Genomic DNA, 14,223 nt, shown 5'->3' on the forward strand with positions numbered 1-14,223 from the left:
TTAGGACATGAAGTAGAATTTTATCTGAACTAAAAGCCAATGAGATGCCGGCCAGGTGCAGTGGCTCAGGCCTGTAATCCCAAAACTTTGGCCAACCGAGGTCGATGGATCACTTGAGGCCATGAGTTCAAGACCAATCTGGCCAACATGGTGAAACCCCATCCCTATTAAAAACACAAAAATAATTAGCCAGGCATGTTGCCCCATGCCTGTAATCCCAGCTACTTGGGAGGCTGAGGTGAAAGAATCACTCGAACTGTGAGGCGGAGGTTGCAGTGAGCCAAGAGGGCCCCATTGAACTCCAGCCTATGCTGGAGAGACTGTCTCAAAAAAAAAAAAGACCAGAGAGAGACTGTCTCAAAAAAAAAAAAAGAAAGAAAGAAAGAAAAGCTAATGAGAATAAAGATAAGAAAAATCAATGTGAGAGTCATTCCTTAGGTAAAATGAGTGGGACAAATTAAAAATTGAGACCAGCCTGGTCAACATAGTGAAACCCCATCTCTTCGAAAAGTACAAAAATTAGCTAGGCTTGGTACGAGCACCTGTGGTCCCAGATACTCCAGAGGCTTAGGTGAGATAATTGCTTGAACCCGGGAGGCAGAGGCTGCAGTGAGCTGAGATCGTGCCACTGCACTCCAGTCTGGGCAACAGAGCAAGACTCTGTCTCAAAAAAAAAAAAAAGGAAAAAACCAAAGTCCAATATGGTAGTTTCTAGGATAGAACTCCTAGGATTAGGCTTCCCTAAGCAATGTACCTTCTTTTCTTTTTTTCTTCTTCTTTTTTTTTAAGAGAGTCTGACTCTGTCGCCCAGGCTGGAGTGCAATGGCGTGATCTTAGCTCACTGCAACCTCTACCTCCTGGGTTCAAGTGATTCTCCTGCCTTAGCCTCCTGAGTAGCTGGAACTACAGGCACATATCTTCTTTTTATTGAGACAGGGTCTCACTCGGTCATACAGGCTGGAATGCAATGGAGTGATAATAGCTCACTGCAGCCTTGACCTTCCAAACTCAAGCAGTCCTCTAACCTCAGCCTCCCAAATAGCTAGGAATACCAGCACACACCACCCCTGACTAATATTTTTGGTTTTTAGTAAAGATCAGGTTTTACTATGTTGCCTAGTCTGGTCTCGAACCCCTGAGCTCAAGCGATTCTCCTGCCTCAGCCTCCCAAAGTGCTGGGATTACAGGTGTGAGCCACCGCACCCAGCGCACAATGTACCTTCTTGATTCGGAAAGAGGTCACTGGGGGACAAGGCCTGGAGGCAGAGAGTGGACAGAGTGCAATGAATTGTGTAGTATGAATTGTGTAGTGTAAAGTCTGTACACAGAGAGACCTGGAAACTGTAACAAAATAACCTGTGAGGCCAGGAAGAAGAAGTGGGGGTGTGGGGGGTAGACCTCTAATCTGTGTTACAGAGAAGACTGATGGAAGGCTGCCCAGGACTGTGCCAGAGCCATGACTCCAGCCACTCAGAAGCCCAGCATGATGGTCATTGCTTTGCTGGCTTAGGCTTACTCAGGAGGAGAAGCTGGGGCCAAAAATGACCAGAGAAGCTTGTCTTGGGTCGTGTGAGGAGTCTGCATAGTTACAGGTCAGCTGGGAGTTTTGGGGCCCCCTCATCGCAGGCTCATCCGCTATGGTGCTGTTTATCTTCCACATGGCCTCAGATGGCCATTCCTCCCAGAAAGTCTGCCTCAATGTTCCCAATTTCCATCAACAAATTCAATTTGACAAACATTTATTGATCACCTCTAGGCATCCTGTACCAGTTCCTGGGAACACAAAGCTCAGTAACTCTGTGTCCCTGTCTTGGAGCAGAAGTGTGTGAGTCACAGCCCAGTTCCCTGAGTGCAGAGGAGCAGCAAGCTCAGTATTTCTTAGCCAGGCCGTCAGTTCGGAAGCGATTAGGGTCTTTGCCACTCCGGCCCCATTCCTCAGCTTTCTGGTTGGACTTCAAGTCTTCCAATACACTGCTGCTGTCTCCAGATAAATAGTAGTTTGCAAAGACCTGAAGATAGTCCCTGAAACGGCTGCGACCCAAAGAAAGGAGACGGGAGATTAATCTCTTGACTCACCTGAGATCGCTCCACCTGCTAACTCCCTCCTCTCCTCCCACCCAAGGAATGACTGAAAGGAGGCTGGAAAAGTCAAGAAGAGGGGAAGAAAACTATCAATCCTCATGGGCAAAGTCCTAAGTCAGCTGATACTTTCTACACTCTGCAACAGAGTGCTTTTTTTTTTTTTTTTTTTTTTTTCTGAGACAGGGTCTCATTCTGCTGCCCAGGCTGGAGTGCAGTGACTCTATCATAGGTCACTGCAGCCTTGATCTCCTGGGCTCAAGGGATCTCCCACTTTAGCCTCCCAAGTAGCTGGTTCTACAGGCACATGCCACAATGTCTGGCTAATTTCTTTTATTTTCTGTAGAGATAAAGGTCTTGCTATGTTGACTTTGAAGAGCCAGGTGGCTCTTGAACTCCTGAGCCCAAGTGATCCTCCCACCCTGGCCTCCCAAAGTGCTGGAATTACAGGTGTGAGCCCCTGCACCAGGCTCCTACAACAGTGTGCTTTTGAGACCTCTCCTCAGTTCTTACTTTCCCTTTGGGGGTGAGAGGAGACATATCCTCACCAGCCTTGCTCTGGCTCTGCCGGCCACTCATACCCCAGGAGTGTGTGGAGGAGGAGAAAGAGCCACGAGTTCTCCTGACTCTCAAGCCAGATAGGCTCTGCTGGCCTCTCACTGGAATCCCCTCTCACTGGAATCAAGTGTTACCTGATCACTTTAGCAGCCCAGACACCCCCAGGTCCTCTTTGGGCAGCATCATAGTTTCCCCGAGCATAGAAATATCTGTCTGAATTTTGGTGATTGGATGCCATCAAGTCCCAATAGGCTCTGCACATGTCCCCAGCCCCTGGAAAGAAAAGAAAATGACAAAAATGAACCTGGTGACATACTGGGGAAGTGGAGAAATGGACATTTTCCACTGATTTCCAAATTTTGACCCTTGACAAAATAATCTTTTGAAATCATACATGGAGGTAAACATTCCTTCCCGTGAACAGCTTCCCTGAGTAACTGTAAGAAAGATGCTTTCCATGGATCACATTGGATTGACTTGGTTGGCAGCTGTCATGCCCTGGGCTGCACCTTACACGGGTCTGTGTGTGCTGTGTACAAAGAGGGCATGGTCATGTGAGGCATGTCACAATAAAGAATGATACTACAGATGTAAGATACAGGGACTATACAAGGGATGTGGTGAGAGGAGGAGGGGGTCACACATCTACCATGGCCCATAAGAAAAATACATCCTCACCAGCTCAGCAAGGACAACTCAGACTTGAATAAATCTGTTACGGGAATAGATGGCATAGGAAAACTGAGGGAGCAGGCAGTATGTGGTGAGGTGGAATGACCTGAGAGAGCTTCAGAGGACCTGGACAGTCAGACTTACCATGAAGGGCATGAATGTAAATGTTTAGCTCTCTGCCCTGACAATTAAGTTTCAGTTTCCTTACTCTTCAATTAACGGAATCATACCCACCTCCCTGGTGGACTGAATGAGAAGATAAAATGAGGGCACATACATAAAATGCCTAGCATATTGGAATACTTGATGCAAGTTGGATTCCTGTTTCTATTAGTGAAGGAATAAGATACCGCTATACACCCAATAGAACGACAACAATTTTTTTAAATGACAGTATCAATGTGAGCGAAGATGTGGAACAGCTGGAACTCTTATCATTGTTCTGGGCTTTGTTTTTGTTTTCTCTAGTCAGGGTCTCCCTCTGTCACCCAGGCTGGAGTGCAGTGGTGTGATCATGGCTCACTGCAGCCTCAACCTCCTGGGCTCAAGTGATCCTCCTACCTCAGCCTCCTGAGTAGCTGGGACTCCAACTGATAACACACCCAGCCAATTTTTTTTTTGTAGAGATGGGGTCTCACTATGTTGCTAAGGCTGGTCTCAAACTCTTGACCTCAAGTGATCCTCCTGCTTTAGCCTCCCAAAGTGCTGGGATTATAAGCATGGGCCATTATGCCCAGCTCTCCTAATTGTTCATGAAAGTATAAATTGGTACAGTTTTGGGAAACTGTTTGCTGGTATCCAAGAAAGCTAAATTGACATATACCTTATGACTCTACACTTCCATTCCTGAGTATATAACCACAACAGAAACGAGGCCTTATGTACACCAAAATACATGTACACCAATCTTTACTGCAGGTTTATCCATAACAGCCCAAAACTAAAAATGTCTAACCAATAATGTAGAATAGATAAATGGTGATATCAGTATACAATGGAATACTATGCAGTGATGAAAAAGAACAAAATATTAATACACATGGCAAATGCTGTCATGTGTATTAATATGTCATAATGTTGAGTGAAGCTAAACCAGATGCAAAAGACACTGTATGATGTTTTTATTCAAAGATCAAAGACAGGGAAGCTAATCAATAATGGTAAGAATAGCAGTTACCTTTGGTGAGGGTTGTTAACTGGAAGAGGGCATGAGAGACCCTTCCAGGGTGCAGGAAATGTTTGGCATCTTGATCTGAGGGTGTAACATGGATGTTTGTATGTGTAAAAGCTCATCAAGCTATACAGTATACTATATGTAAGTTATACATAATTTTAGGTTTGTTTTTTTTTTAAGACAGAGTCTCGCTCTGTTGCCAGACATCAGGCTGGAGAGCAGTGGCGCGATCTTGGCTCACTGCAACCTCCACTTCCTGGGTTCAAGTAATTCTCCTGCCTCAGCCTCCCGAGTAACTGGGACCACAGACACGCACCACCATGCCCCGCTAATTTTTGTATTTTTTTTTTTTTTAGTAGAGACGGGGTATCACCGTGATCTTGATCTCTTGCCCTCGTGATCCGCCCACCTCGGCCTCCCAAAGTGCTGGGATTACAGGCTTGAGCCACCACACCCGGCCATAATTTTAGTTTTTAAAGATATTAGTGGAAAAAATAGATGTTTGAAGCAGGTCTAAGCCAGGAAGAGCTATAGAAAGTGTTTATCAGCGCCTGTGTTGTTCAATCAATAAATATTTTTGAGTCCTGATGTGGTTTACATGTTTCGGACTTTTTTAAACCAACTCACTTGGAAAAAAGAAAAGCTACGATGAATAGTTTTAATTATTATGTACTGTGTTCTATGGGATATTTCTCACTAGTTTCATGTATTCTTTTGTGTCTGTAATTTTGTCAAATAGTTTATCTCTGGCATGGCACAATGACCATTCTTTATATGATGCATGCTGTATGTTCTTCTGTGTTTTCCAGATTGATTAGCAAGAGTTTTCTCTAAGCAGCTGACAGATTCTGTCACTGGGTGACAGAAAAACCCAAGAGAGTTGTTCTCATTGGCATTGTGCTTAAAGTAACCTGGGGAGTTTTTCAAATGCTATTTCTAGTCCCACTTCACTTCTAAGATTCTGACTCAGTAACTATGAGAAGAGGTTCAGGAATATATTTTTTAAACAAACACACCCAGCCAATTTAAATGCTGGTGGGCCATACAACAAATTCTGAAATACATTGACCTAAGGAAAAAGATATTCTCTACCATGTGCAGAAAAACTTAGTGCCTGCTACCAAAACTCCTTAAAAACTGTTATTTAGAGAATATCATTTTTAAAAGCACAAAATGCAGAAACAAATGAAAATATGTAAAATTTCAATTGAAAAGTTACAGAAAATTTAACTACAAAATTAATCACAGCACTTGAAGTTCAGAGTATTGCAAAACCTGACAACACAATTTTCCTATTTTAATAACTAGACAATAAGATTCATTTTCTGGCCAGGCACAGTGGCTCACCCCTGTAATCCCAACACTTTGGGAGGCCGAGGCAGGCAGATCACAAGGTCAAGAGGTCGAGACCATCCTGGCCAACATGGTGAAAACCCATGTCTACTAAAAATACAAAAATTAGCTGGGTGTGGTGGCACACACCTATAGTCCCAGCTACTCAGGAGGCTGAGGCAGGAGAATCGCTTGAACCCAGGAGGCAGAGGTTGCAGTAAGCCAAGATCATGCTACTGCACTCCAGCCTGGTGACAGAGCAAGACTCTGTCTCGGAAAAAAAAAAAAAAAAGATTAATTTCCCATCCAGAATCACCGAAGTCAGTTTCCCAGCCCTATATCAGCCCTCCTGTGGCTGATCAGTAGGAATTTGCTCTTTTTATTTTATGGGTGGGAGTTAGGGCTTAATTTTCATGAGCTCTGCATCCCAAGCATTGGCCGTTTGCTTGGATACAGGATGGGATTTCTCTGTGCAAGCACTATTCTTCTACTGTCTCCTAGGCATGTATCAATCTTGGAGTATAATTGTGAACTCAGTGCATTCCCAGAGGTGGATGAGCTGAATAAACATCATGCCCTGAGAAATCTGTCATCTGTAAATTTCCACGGTAGGAGATCACCCTCTGGAAGTCTTTATCCTTCTGCACACCACACCAACAGTACAGGCTGGGCCCAAAACACCTTTAACCTGTGGTCTGGAAACCCCAAGGGAGGGTGATAAATCAGACCAGCCTAGAAGAAGAAACAGATACAGAAAACCACGCTCCTCCTCTGACCCCTGTGTGGCTTCTCTAAGGACCACTCATATCCAGTGAGTGTGTGGCCCCTGCTCAGAGTGAATCCTGGGGATATGCCGTCCACCCTCCAGAGGTCTTACCTTGGACAGCCTCCTTGAAAAATGAATACCAGCCTTCACTGCTGACTCCTATGACCAAGGAGCAGAAAACAATGCCCATGAAAAGTCTCATTGTGCTGAAGAGAAAGAAAGAGTGGCAGAAAATCATTTTAAAAACCCACGGATCTATGTTTTGAGGACTGAATTCCTTTTTATATATATATTTTTTTCTTTCTTTTCTTTTCTTTCTCTTTCCTTCCTTCCTTCATTCCTCCCTTCCCTTCTTTCCTTCTCTTTCTTTCTTTCTTTTTTCTGTTGCCCAGGCTAAAGTGCACTAGTATAATTAAGGCTCACTGCAGCCTCAACTTTCTGGGCTCAAGTGATCCTCCCATCTCAGCCACCTGAGTAGCTAGGACTACAAATATGCACTATCACACCCAACTAAATTTTTTTTTTTTTTTTTTGGTAGAGACAAGGTCTTGCTATGTTCAGCCCAGGCTAGTCTCGAACTCCTGACTTCAAACAATCTTCCCATCTCAGCCTCCCAAAGTGCTGGGATTACAGGCATGAGCCACTGTGCCAGCCAAAGGACTGAATTTGAAAGACTAATTCCCCATTTCCATTTGTTTATATTAGAATCAAAACTTTGTGAAAGATTGAAACGGGTTTTAAGAAGAAGTATAAACCCTAAATTCTCAGCCCAGATCTCTGGAAAGAATAAGAAGGTTCCAACGTGTTTTTTGGTCTGTAGCCAATTTGTCACCCAATAAAGCAGAATAAAGTCAGTCAAGAAGCATTTCCTGAATTCCTTCTCTCCACAGCACTGACCCCATAATGAGGTAGAAAACACAACTTCTCTGCAATTGAAATCTGCCAATTATGTGAGAAAAGGATCTCAAAAGAGTCAAATAAGAGAAATTACTCCTTGGAAGAAACCTCACCTGTGGACCTTTCTCCAGCTGAACTCTCAGTAAAAGCAGAGCTGCGCGTACCTTCTAGCCGTGGAACTATAGTTGATATCTCTGCTGGCTTCGGCATTAATGGGAGAAAGCTTTGAAATCCCACAACCTGCCTTGCCAAAGTCCTTTTTGCTCAATTCTTTGGGCATTTTAATATTAGCACATTGGGTAATAGTGTTTCCTTATCCAGAAGTAGTTTTCCAAATTGGGTCATCAAGTATTTGTTTTCAGGCAGTTTTTCTTAGACATTTTTTTCCTCTTAGTTTCCTGTATTACAGAAAAGAGTTGTATTTGCAAAATCCAGTGTGGGAAGACAGGGGTCTTTCTCCACTTTCTTCTCTTTGTGTCTCTTCATTCTCACCCCAAAAAATTGCACACAGATATTGCGCTCTAGGAAGTGATCAATATTATTAGCAAAGGAGATGTTTGCTTGTCTCTTGTGGCTTCCCGCTAAAGAATGTAAGGACACAGAACAAGCAAGACTTGGCCGTACCAGTCATGGGGTGAGGTAATGATTCTGGGAGAACGGAAGGACAGGAATAAAGCCAGAAGATCAAGGGTGTGAAGGCCTTCCAGGCATAAAATCTCTTTCTTCATACAAATATGTATGATTCTGCACTTTCTTTTAAACTTACTTTTATGAAGATCTTTTCATATTTGTCTTGTTGCTTTTTTTTACAGCTACACACTATTCCATCGTATGGATGGACTGTAATTTATAAAATATTGATGACTGTTTTGACAGTTATTAATCTTTTGATATTGCAAATAATAATGCATTTATTAACGTTGTACATATGTCTCTTGCACATGTACAAATATATCTCTAGGATAAATTCCTACATGAGAAACTCCATGGTAAAAAAGTATCAGATTTTATAAATTTTTCATTTGTTTGTTTGAGTCAGAGTCTCACTCTGTCTCCCAGGCTGGTGTGCAGTGGCATGATCTGAGCTCACTACAACCTCCACCTTCGGGGTTCAAGCGATTCCCCTGCCTCAGCCTCCTGAGTAGCTGGGATTATAGGCACACACCACCATGCCCTGCTAATTTTTGTATTTTTAGTAGAGACAGGCTAGTTGGCCGGGCTAGTCTCAGCCTGACCTCAAGTGATCTGCCCACCTCAGTCTCCCAAAGTGCTGGAATTACAGGCATAAGCCACCATGCCTGGCCCTAGATTTTATAAATTTTTATATATGTTGCAAATTGCCTTCCATGAGGACTGATCGCTACTCCCACCAGAAATGAGTGAGAGAGCTTGGTTCCACACTGTCTCTCACACAGTACACCCTCAAACTTCTTGGTCTTTGAAATTGTGAGTAAAATAAAACTCAGAGTAATTTTAATTTACATTTCTCTCACTACAATTTTGGTTTCACATCTTTCTACATGTTTAAGAGCCATTTCTATTTTCTAGGAGTTGTGAATTCATACCTTCATGTCAAAGGAGTCATTTTTTTACTGGTTTATTGTGTTTTTATTTATCACTTTGCAGGAACTTTTTATATATAGGGAAAATGAGTATGTTATCTATTATATGAGTTACAAATATTTTTCCAGCTTGTTTATCTTTTGATTATGATGGCTTGTGTTCTGCCAGAGGAAAGTCTTTATTAATCTTTTCTTTGCTGTCTTCTCAATTTCACAGTATAGTTTGAAGAGCTTTTCCTACCTTGTTTTTTTGTGGTTTTCTTAAACTCAAATGTTCTTATTTCATTCCTTTTTAAAAATTTTTTGTGGGTACATAACAGGTATATATATTTACGGGGTACATGAGATATTTTGGTACAGGTACGCATTGCATAATAATCACATCATGGAAAATTGAGTATCCATCCCCTCAAGCATTTATCCTCTATGTTACAAACAAATCCAAGTTTGCTCCTTTAGTTATTTTACAATGTACAAGTAAACTGTTATTGACTGCAGTCCCCCTGTGGTGCCATCAAACACTAGATCTTACTCATTCTATTTTTTGTACTTATTAACCACCCTCACCTCCCCTCACCCACCCCTCCCCACTACCCTTCCCAGCCTCTGGTAACCATCATTATATTCTCCATCTGCATGAATTCGGTTGTTTTGATTTTTAAATCCCACAAATAAGTGAGAACACGTGATGTTTGTGTTTCTGTTCCTGAATGATTCCACTTAGCATAATGACCTCCAGGTCCATCCATGTTGTTGCAGCTTTCCCTACTTTGAGTTATAAAAGAATTTTACATGGATTCACTAGATAATATTAATATTATTTTTATTTTTATTGTTTATAAATATTTAGCATATTTGGAATTTGTCCTACCATAATATATAAAGTACGTTTTCAACTTTATGTTATTTTAGATGGTCACCCCGCTGTACCAATCCCATTTGTTGAATAGTCCATCCTTTACTTACTACATTAACATACAACCTTTATCATATACAAAATTATCATACTCACTTACATCTAATTCTGAGGTTTTTGCTCCACTCATCAGGTTTTTTTCTATATGTAAGTCAGTACTACACTGTTGTACTTATTGAGGCTTTATTCAATGTATTAATTGCCCTTATTACTCTTTTTTCAGAAGTAGTTGGAGTTTATTTTCTATTATTTCTTCTAACTGCAGTTTTTGTATCCAGAAATGCTGCTGATTATTTACATACTAATGTATTGCCATTCCACCCGTTTTAACAGTCTTCTTGTCCGTAGTGTTTTGGTTGGTGTCTGGGGTGTCCTGAAGTCCTGTCACACCACCTGCCATTCTCTGTTATCACTGCTCCAGTTAGTTCTCCAGACCTTCCCCTGCAACCACCTTCATGAGATCGTCAGTGACTCCATGTTGCTAAGCCAAAGGCGAACTCCTCAACTGCTGGATACTACTAATCAATAGCTCCATCGGGGATACTGGAACACCATGCTTTCCTAGTTTTCTTCCTTTCCCAACAGCTGCTCTGTCTCAGTCTGTTTTGCTGACTCCAGCTTCTCCAAATTTCTTAGAGAATGGAGACCCCTACACTGAGCCTTCAGACCTCTCTTAAGTCTCTATCCACATGCTGAGGGAGCTCATCCATACCTCTTAGCACAGGTTCCAAAGGCCATGGTCTTGTTAGTGGTGGTTGCTTACACTGAATCTTCATTGCCTAAATCAATGCCTAGGTCATGTAGGAATGAAGGGAAAAAAAGCTTCTTCCAAGGGCCGGGCGCGGTGGCTCACGCTTGTAATCCCAGCACTTTGGGAGGCCGAGGCAGGTGGATCACGAGGTCAAGAGATTGAGACCATCATGGTCAACATGGTGAAACCCCGTCTCTACTCAAAATACAAAAAATTAGCTGGGCATGGTGGCGCGTGCCTGTAATCCCAGATACTCAGGAGGCTGAGGCAGGAGAATTGCCTGAACCCAGGAGGCAGAGGTTGCGGTGAGCCGAGATCGTGCCATTGCACTCCAGCCTGGATAACAAGAGCGAAACTGCGTCTCAAAAAAAAAAAAAAAAAAAAAAAAAAAGCTTCTTCTTTCACTCTCTGGAGTTCAGCTGAAAATAAACCGACAAAGGCAGATTAATAGGAGGAAAAGACATACACATTTATTTTAACATGCATGGGGGAAAATCATAGGAGAGTGATGTCTCAATAACCCAACAGGGTTATATGCTATTCTTCATAGGGGAGGAGAAGATGGGGAATGCAGATAAATGTTTTGATGCCATAAATGATTATTAGGAAGAACGAGTGGACCTGGGAGATAGAAATTAACTTGTAAAATGATTTTCTTGAAATTTGAATGAGCCTGAGAAGCAGGTGTCATCTTTTGAAAAAGTCCATACCGTTGTGATTGTATTCCTGAGTCATCTTCTCCAGTATAACGAGATTTCATGGAGCAGGTGGAAAGCAATTGTTTTCTCTTTGATGGGATGCAGCCATAAGGCAGATAAGAGAATTGCCTCATCCAGTATCTGCTGCCTTTCAAGGGCCTTTAAAATAATCAGGCTACCAGGGTGCCATATTTTGGGTTGACATTCCCTGGGTTCCTTTAGTCACAATAGGTACTTATTAAATAAATGCTAATGGTGCTAGTATAAAAATAGACACAGAGATCAATGGAACAAAATACAGAACCTAGAAATAAAACCCCATACATATAAGCAACTGATCTTTGACAAAGTCAACAAAAACATACACTGGGGAAAGGATACCTTATTCAATAAACGGTGCTGATAAAAGTGGATAGCCATAGGCTGAAGAGTGAAATTTTATATCTCCCATTACATATATATATATATATATATATATATATATATATTAACTCAAGATGGATTAATAACTTAAATGTAAGACCTGGAACTATAGAAATTCTAGAAGAAAACCTAGGAAAGTCTTCTTGACATTGGCCTAGGGAAAGAATTTATTACTATGATCTCAAAAGCAAATGAAGCAAAAAGAAAAATATGCAAGTGGGATGTAATTAAATTTAAAAGCTTCCACACAGAAAAAAAAATAGCCAACAGTGTAAACAGACAACCTGCAGGATGGGAGAAAATATTTGTAAACTACCAATCTGACAAAGGAAAAATACCCAGAATCTGCAAGGAACTCAGACAACCAGAAAAAAGCAAATGACACCATTAAAAATCGGGTAAAGGACATGAGCAGGCATTTTTCAAAAGAAAATATACAAATGGCCAAGAAAATATGAGCAAATGCTCTACATCACTAGTCATCAGAGAAACACAAATTAAAATCACAATGAGAAACCATCTCACACAAATCAGAATGGCTATTAATAAAATGTGAAAAAACAACAACACCAGCTGTTTGTGAGGATGTGGAGAAAAGGGAACGCTTGTGCACTGTTCACAGGAATGTAAATTAGTACACCTTCTATGGAAAGCAGTATGGAGATTGCCCAGAGAACTAAAAATAGAGCTACCATTTGATTCAGCAGTCCCACTACTGGGTACCTACCCAAAGGAAAATAGATCATTATATAAAAAATATACCTGAATGCGTGTATTTACCACAACACTATTCACAGTAGCAGAGATACAGAATTAACCAAAGTGTCTACCAACGAATGATTGAGTAAAGAAAATGTGTTTGTGTGTGTATGTGTATGTGGGGGTGTGTGTACATACACACACATATACACCATGGAATACTATTCTGCCATTAAAAAAGAATAAAATCATGTCTTTTGCTGCAACATAGATGGAACTAGAGGCCATATCTTAAGTGAAATAACCCAAAAAGTCAAATATCACATTTTCTCCCTTATAAATGGGAGCTAAATAATGTGCACACATGAACATAGAGAGTGGAATAACAGACACTGGAGACTCAGAAAGCTGGAGGGTGGAAGGGGACCAAGAGTTGAGAACAGGTGCAATGAACACTATTCAGGTGTTTGTTACACTAAGAAACCAGATTTCACCACTATGCAATCTATTAATGTAACAAACTGACACAAACCGATCACTCCATGGCACTTCACCCTGGACGAAAGAATAAGACCCTGTCTCAAAAAACAAAACACACCTATAACATAGAGCAATTCAGTTTCCCTTTCTCAAACTTTTCTAACAAAGGGAAGCATGTTAATTCTTACTGAAGAAAACCAAATAATTAATAAAAGGTATTTGGGTGTGTCAGAGCATAGGGATTAGATGTGATTTTACAAACTTATAAATTCCTGGGTAAACCAAGCACCTTTTTTCTTGGATAAAATTTTAATTTAAAAAAATTGTTCTGTTTTTTAACTTTTTTTCTCTGAACCTGTGGATTATATCGAATTAAATTTGTTTTCAAATTATGGATTTCAAGAAAAGGAATGATTTGGTTCTTAAAAGACTGATGAATGAACTTCTGTAACCAAATCTTGCTTCAGGGTATTATATCTAGTAATAGTATACTGATTACAAATTTTGTGTATCTAAAAAGACTTTGAAAGCTTGCTTTATTTGACTTTGAAAGCCATTCTTGCTTATCCTCCCTTTCTCCTTCTCCTGCCCCCCAAAATATACAACTTCAGTGCTCGTGATGGAAATCTAATTGTAAACATCCTAATCATAGCCTTACAGTCTTTTTTTACAACTTGGGATCAGTTCAGACTTTACTAGACTGACCCCTGATCTCAGCAGTGCATTGAGCCTGCTCCCCTGAGCCAGTCTTCCACCCCTCTCTCCTTCATCTTATTTATCTTGCCCTTGCCTTGTTTCGGCATTGACACATCTTTGAGACTCAGACTCAAACCTCCTATACCTCCTATACCTACACTCCCATTGGTGTCTTTTTATGGGAAATGTATGAGAAAGTTCTCTTATAAATAGTTATACTTTATATCCATACATTATCTTCCTCCTTAACAAATACACTTGTGTTTCCTCTGTAAATACAATTTTCTAACTACTCTTCTTGCCTTAGGAGTCCTCCTGAATTCCTTTTTCACATAAAAGGGGTACACCAGTTGTTGGCTTATTTATTTTGAGCTCCACCCACCCCTCTTTGCCCTATGTGTAATGCTAGAGTTGGACCCTCTAAACATTTTTCCTTTGCCAGTTGGGCATGATGCTAATCTTCACCCATAGAGGGTGCTAGAGGAAAAAGCAGGAGATGAAGACATCCTTTCCTAATCTC

General features: G+C 41.1%; 1 protein-coding gene across 2 annotated transcripts; it reads right to left on the minus strand.

The window, feature by feature from the left end:
* Positions 1 to 1,722: 1,722 nt before the first annotated feature.
* Positions 1,723 to 7,713, minus strand: SAA4 (serum amyloid A4, constitutive). 2 transcript variants are annotated; one of them, XM_009007782.5, is made up of 4 exons: positions 7,643 to 7,713; positions 6,693 to 6,787; positions 2,772 to 2,910; positions 1,723 to 2,031 (listed from the first exon to the last, which is right to left on the minus strand). In XM_009007782.5, the coding sequence occupies exons 2-4, from the start codon at positions 6,781 to 6,783 to the stop codon at positions 1,869 to 1,871; spliced, it is 393 nt and encodes a 130-aa protein (XP_009006030.3). In that variant the 5' UTR covers positions 6,784 to 6,787; positions 7,643 to 7,713; the 3' UTR covers positions 1,723 to 1,868. The 2 variants fall into 2 exon arrangements, with proteins under 2 accessions (XP_009006030.3, XP_009006031.1); XM_009007783.5 differs by having other exon boundaries at positions 7,592 to 7,661.
* Positions 7,714 to 14,223: the final 6,510 nt, after the last annotated feature.

Source organism: Callithrix jacchus, chromosome 10 (genome assembly GCF_049354715.1).
Source record: "Callithrix jacchus isolate 240 chromosome 10, calJac240_pri, whole genome shotgun sequence".
In the NCBI taxonomy this organism is placed as follows: Eukaryota; Metazoa; Chordata; class Mammalia; order Primates; family Cebidae; genus Callithrix; species Callithrix jacchus.

Coding starts and splice junctions, on each gene's coding strand:
- SAA4 (XM_009007782.5), bottom strand. CDS start 6,783: ATGAGACTTTTCATGGGCATTGTTTTCTGCTCCTTGGTCATAGGAGTC. Junction 2,911..6,692: donor TTTCAAGGAGGCTGTCCAAG/GTAAGACCTCTG, acceptor TTTTCTTTCCAG/GGGCTGGGGACATGTGCAGA. Junction 2,032..2,771: donor TGGGCTGCTAAAGTGATCAG/GTAACACTTGAT, acceptor TTTGGGTCGCAG/CCGTTTCAGGGACTATCTTC.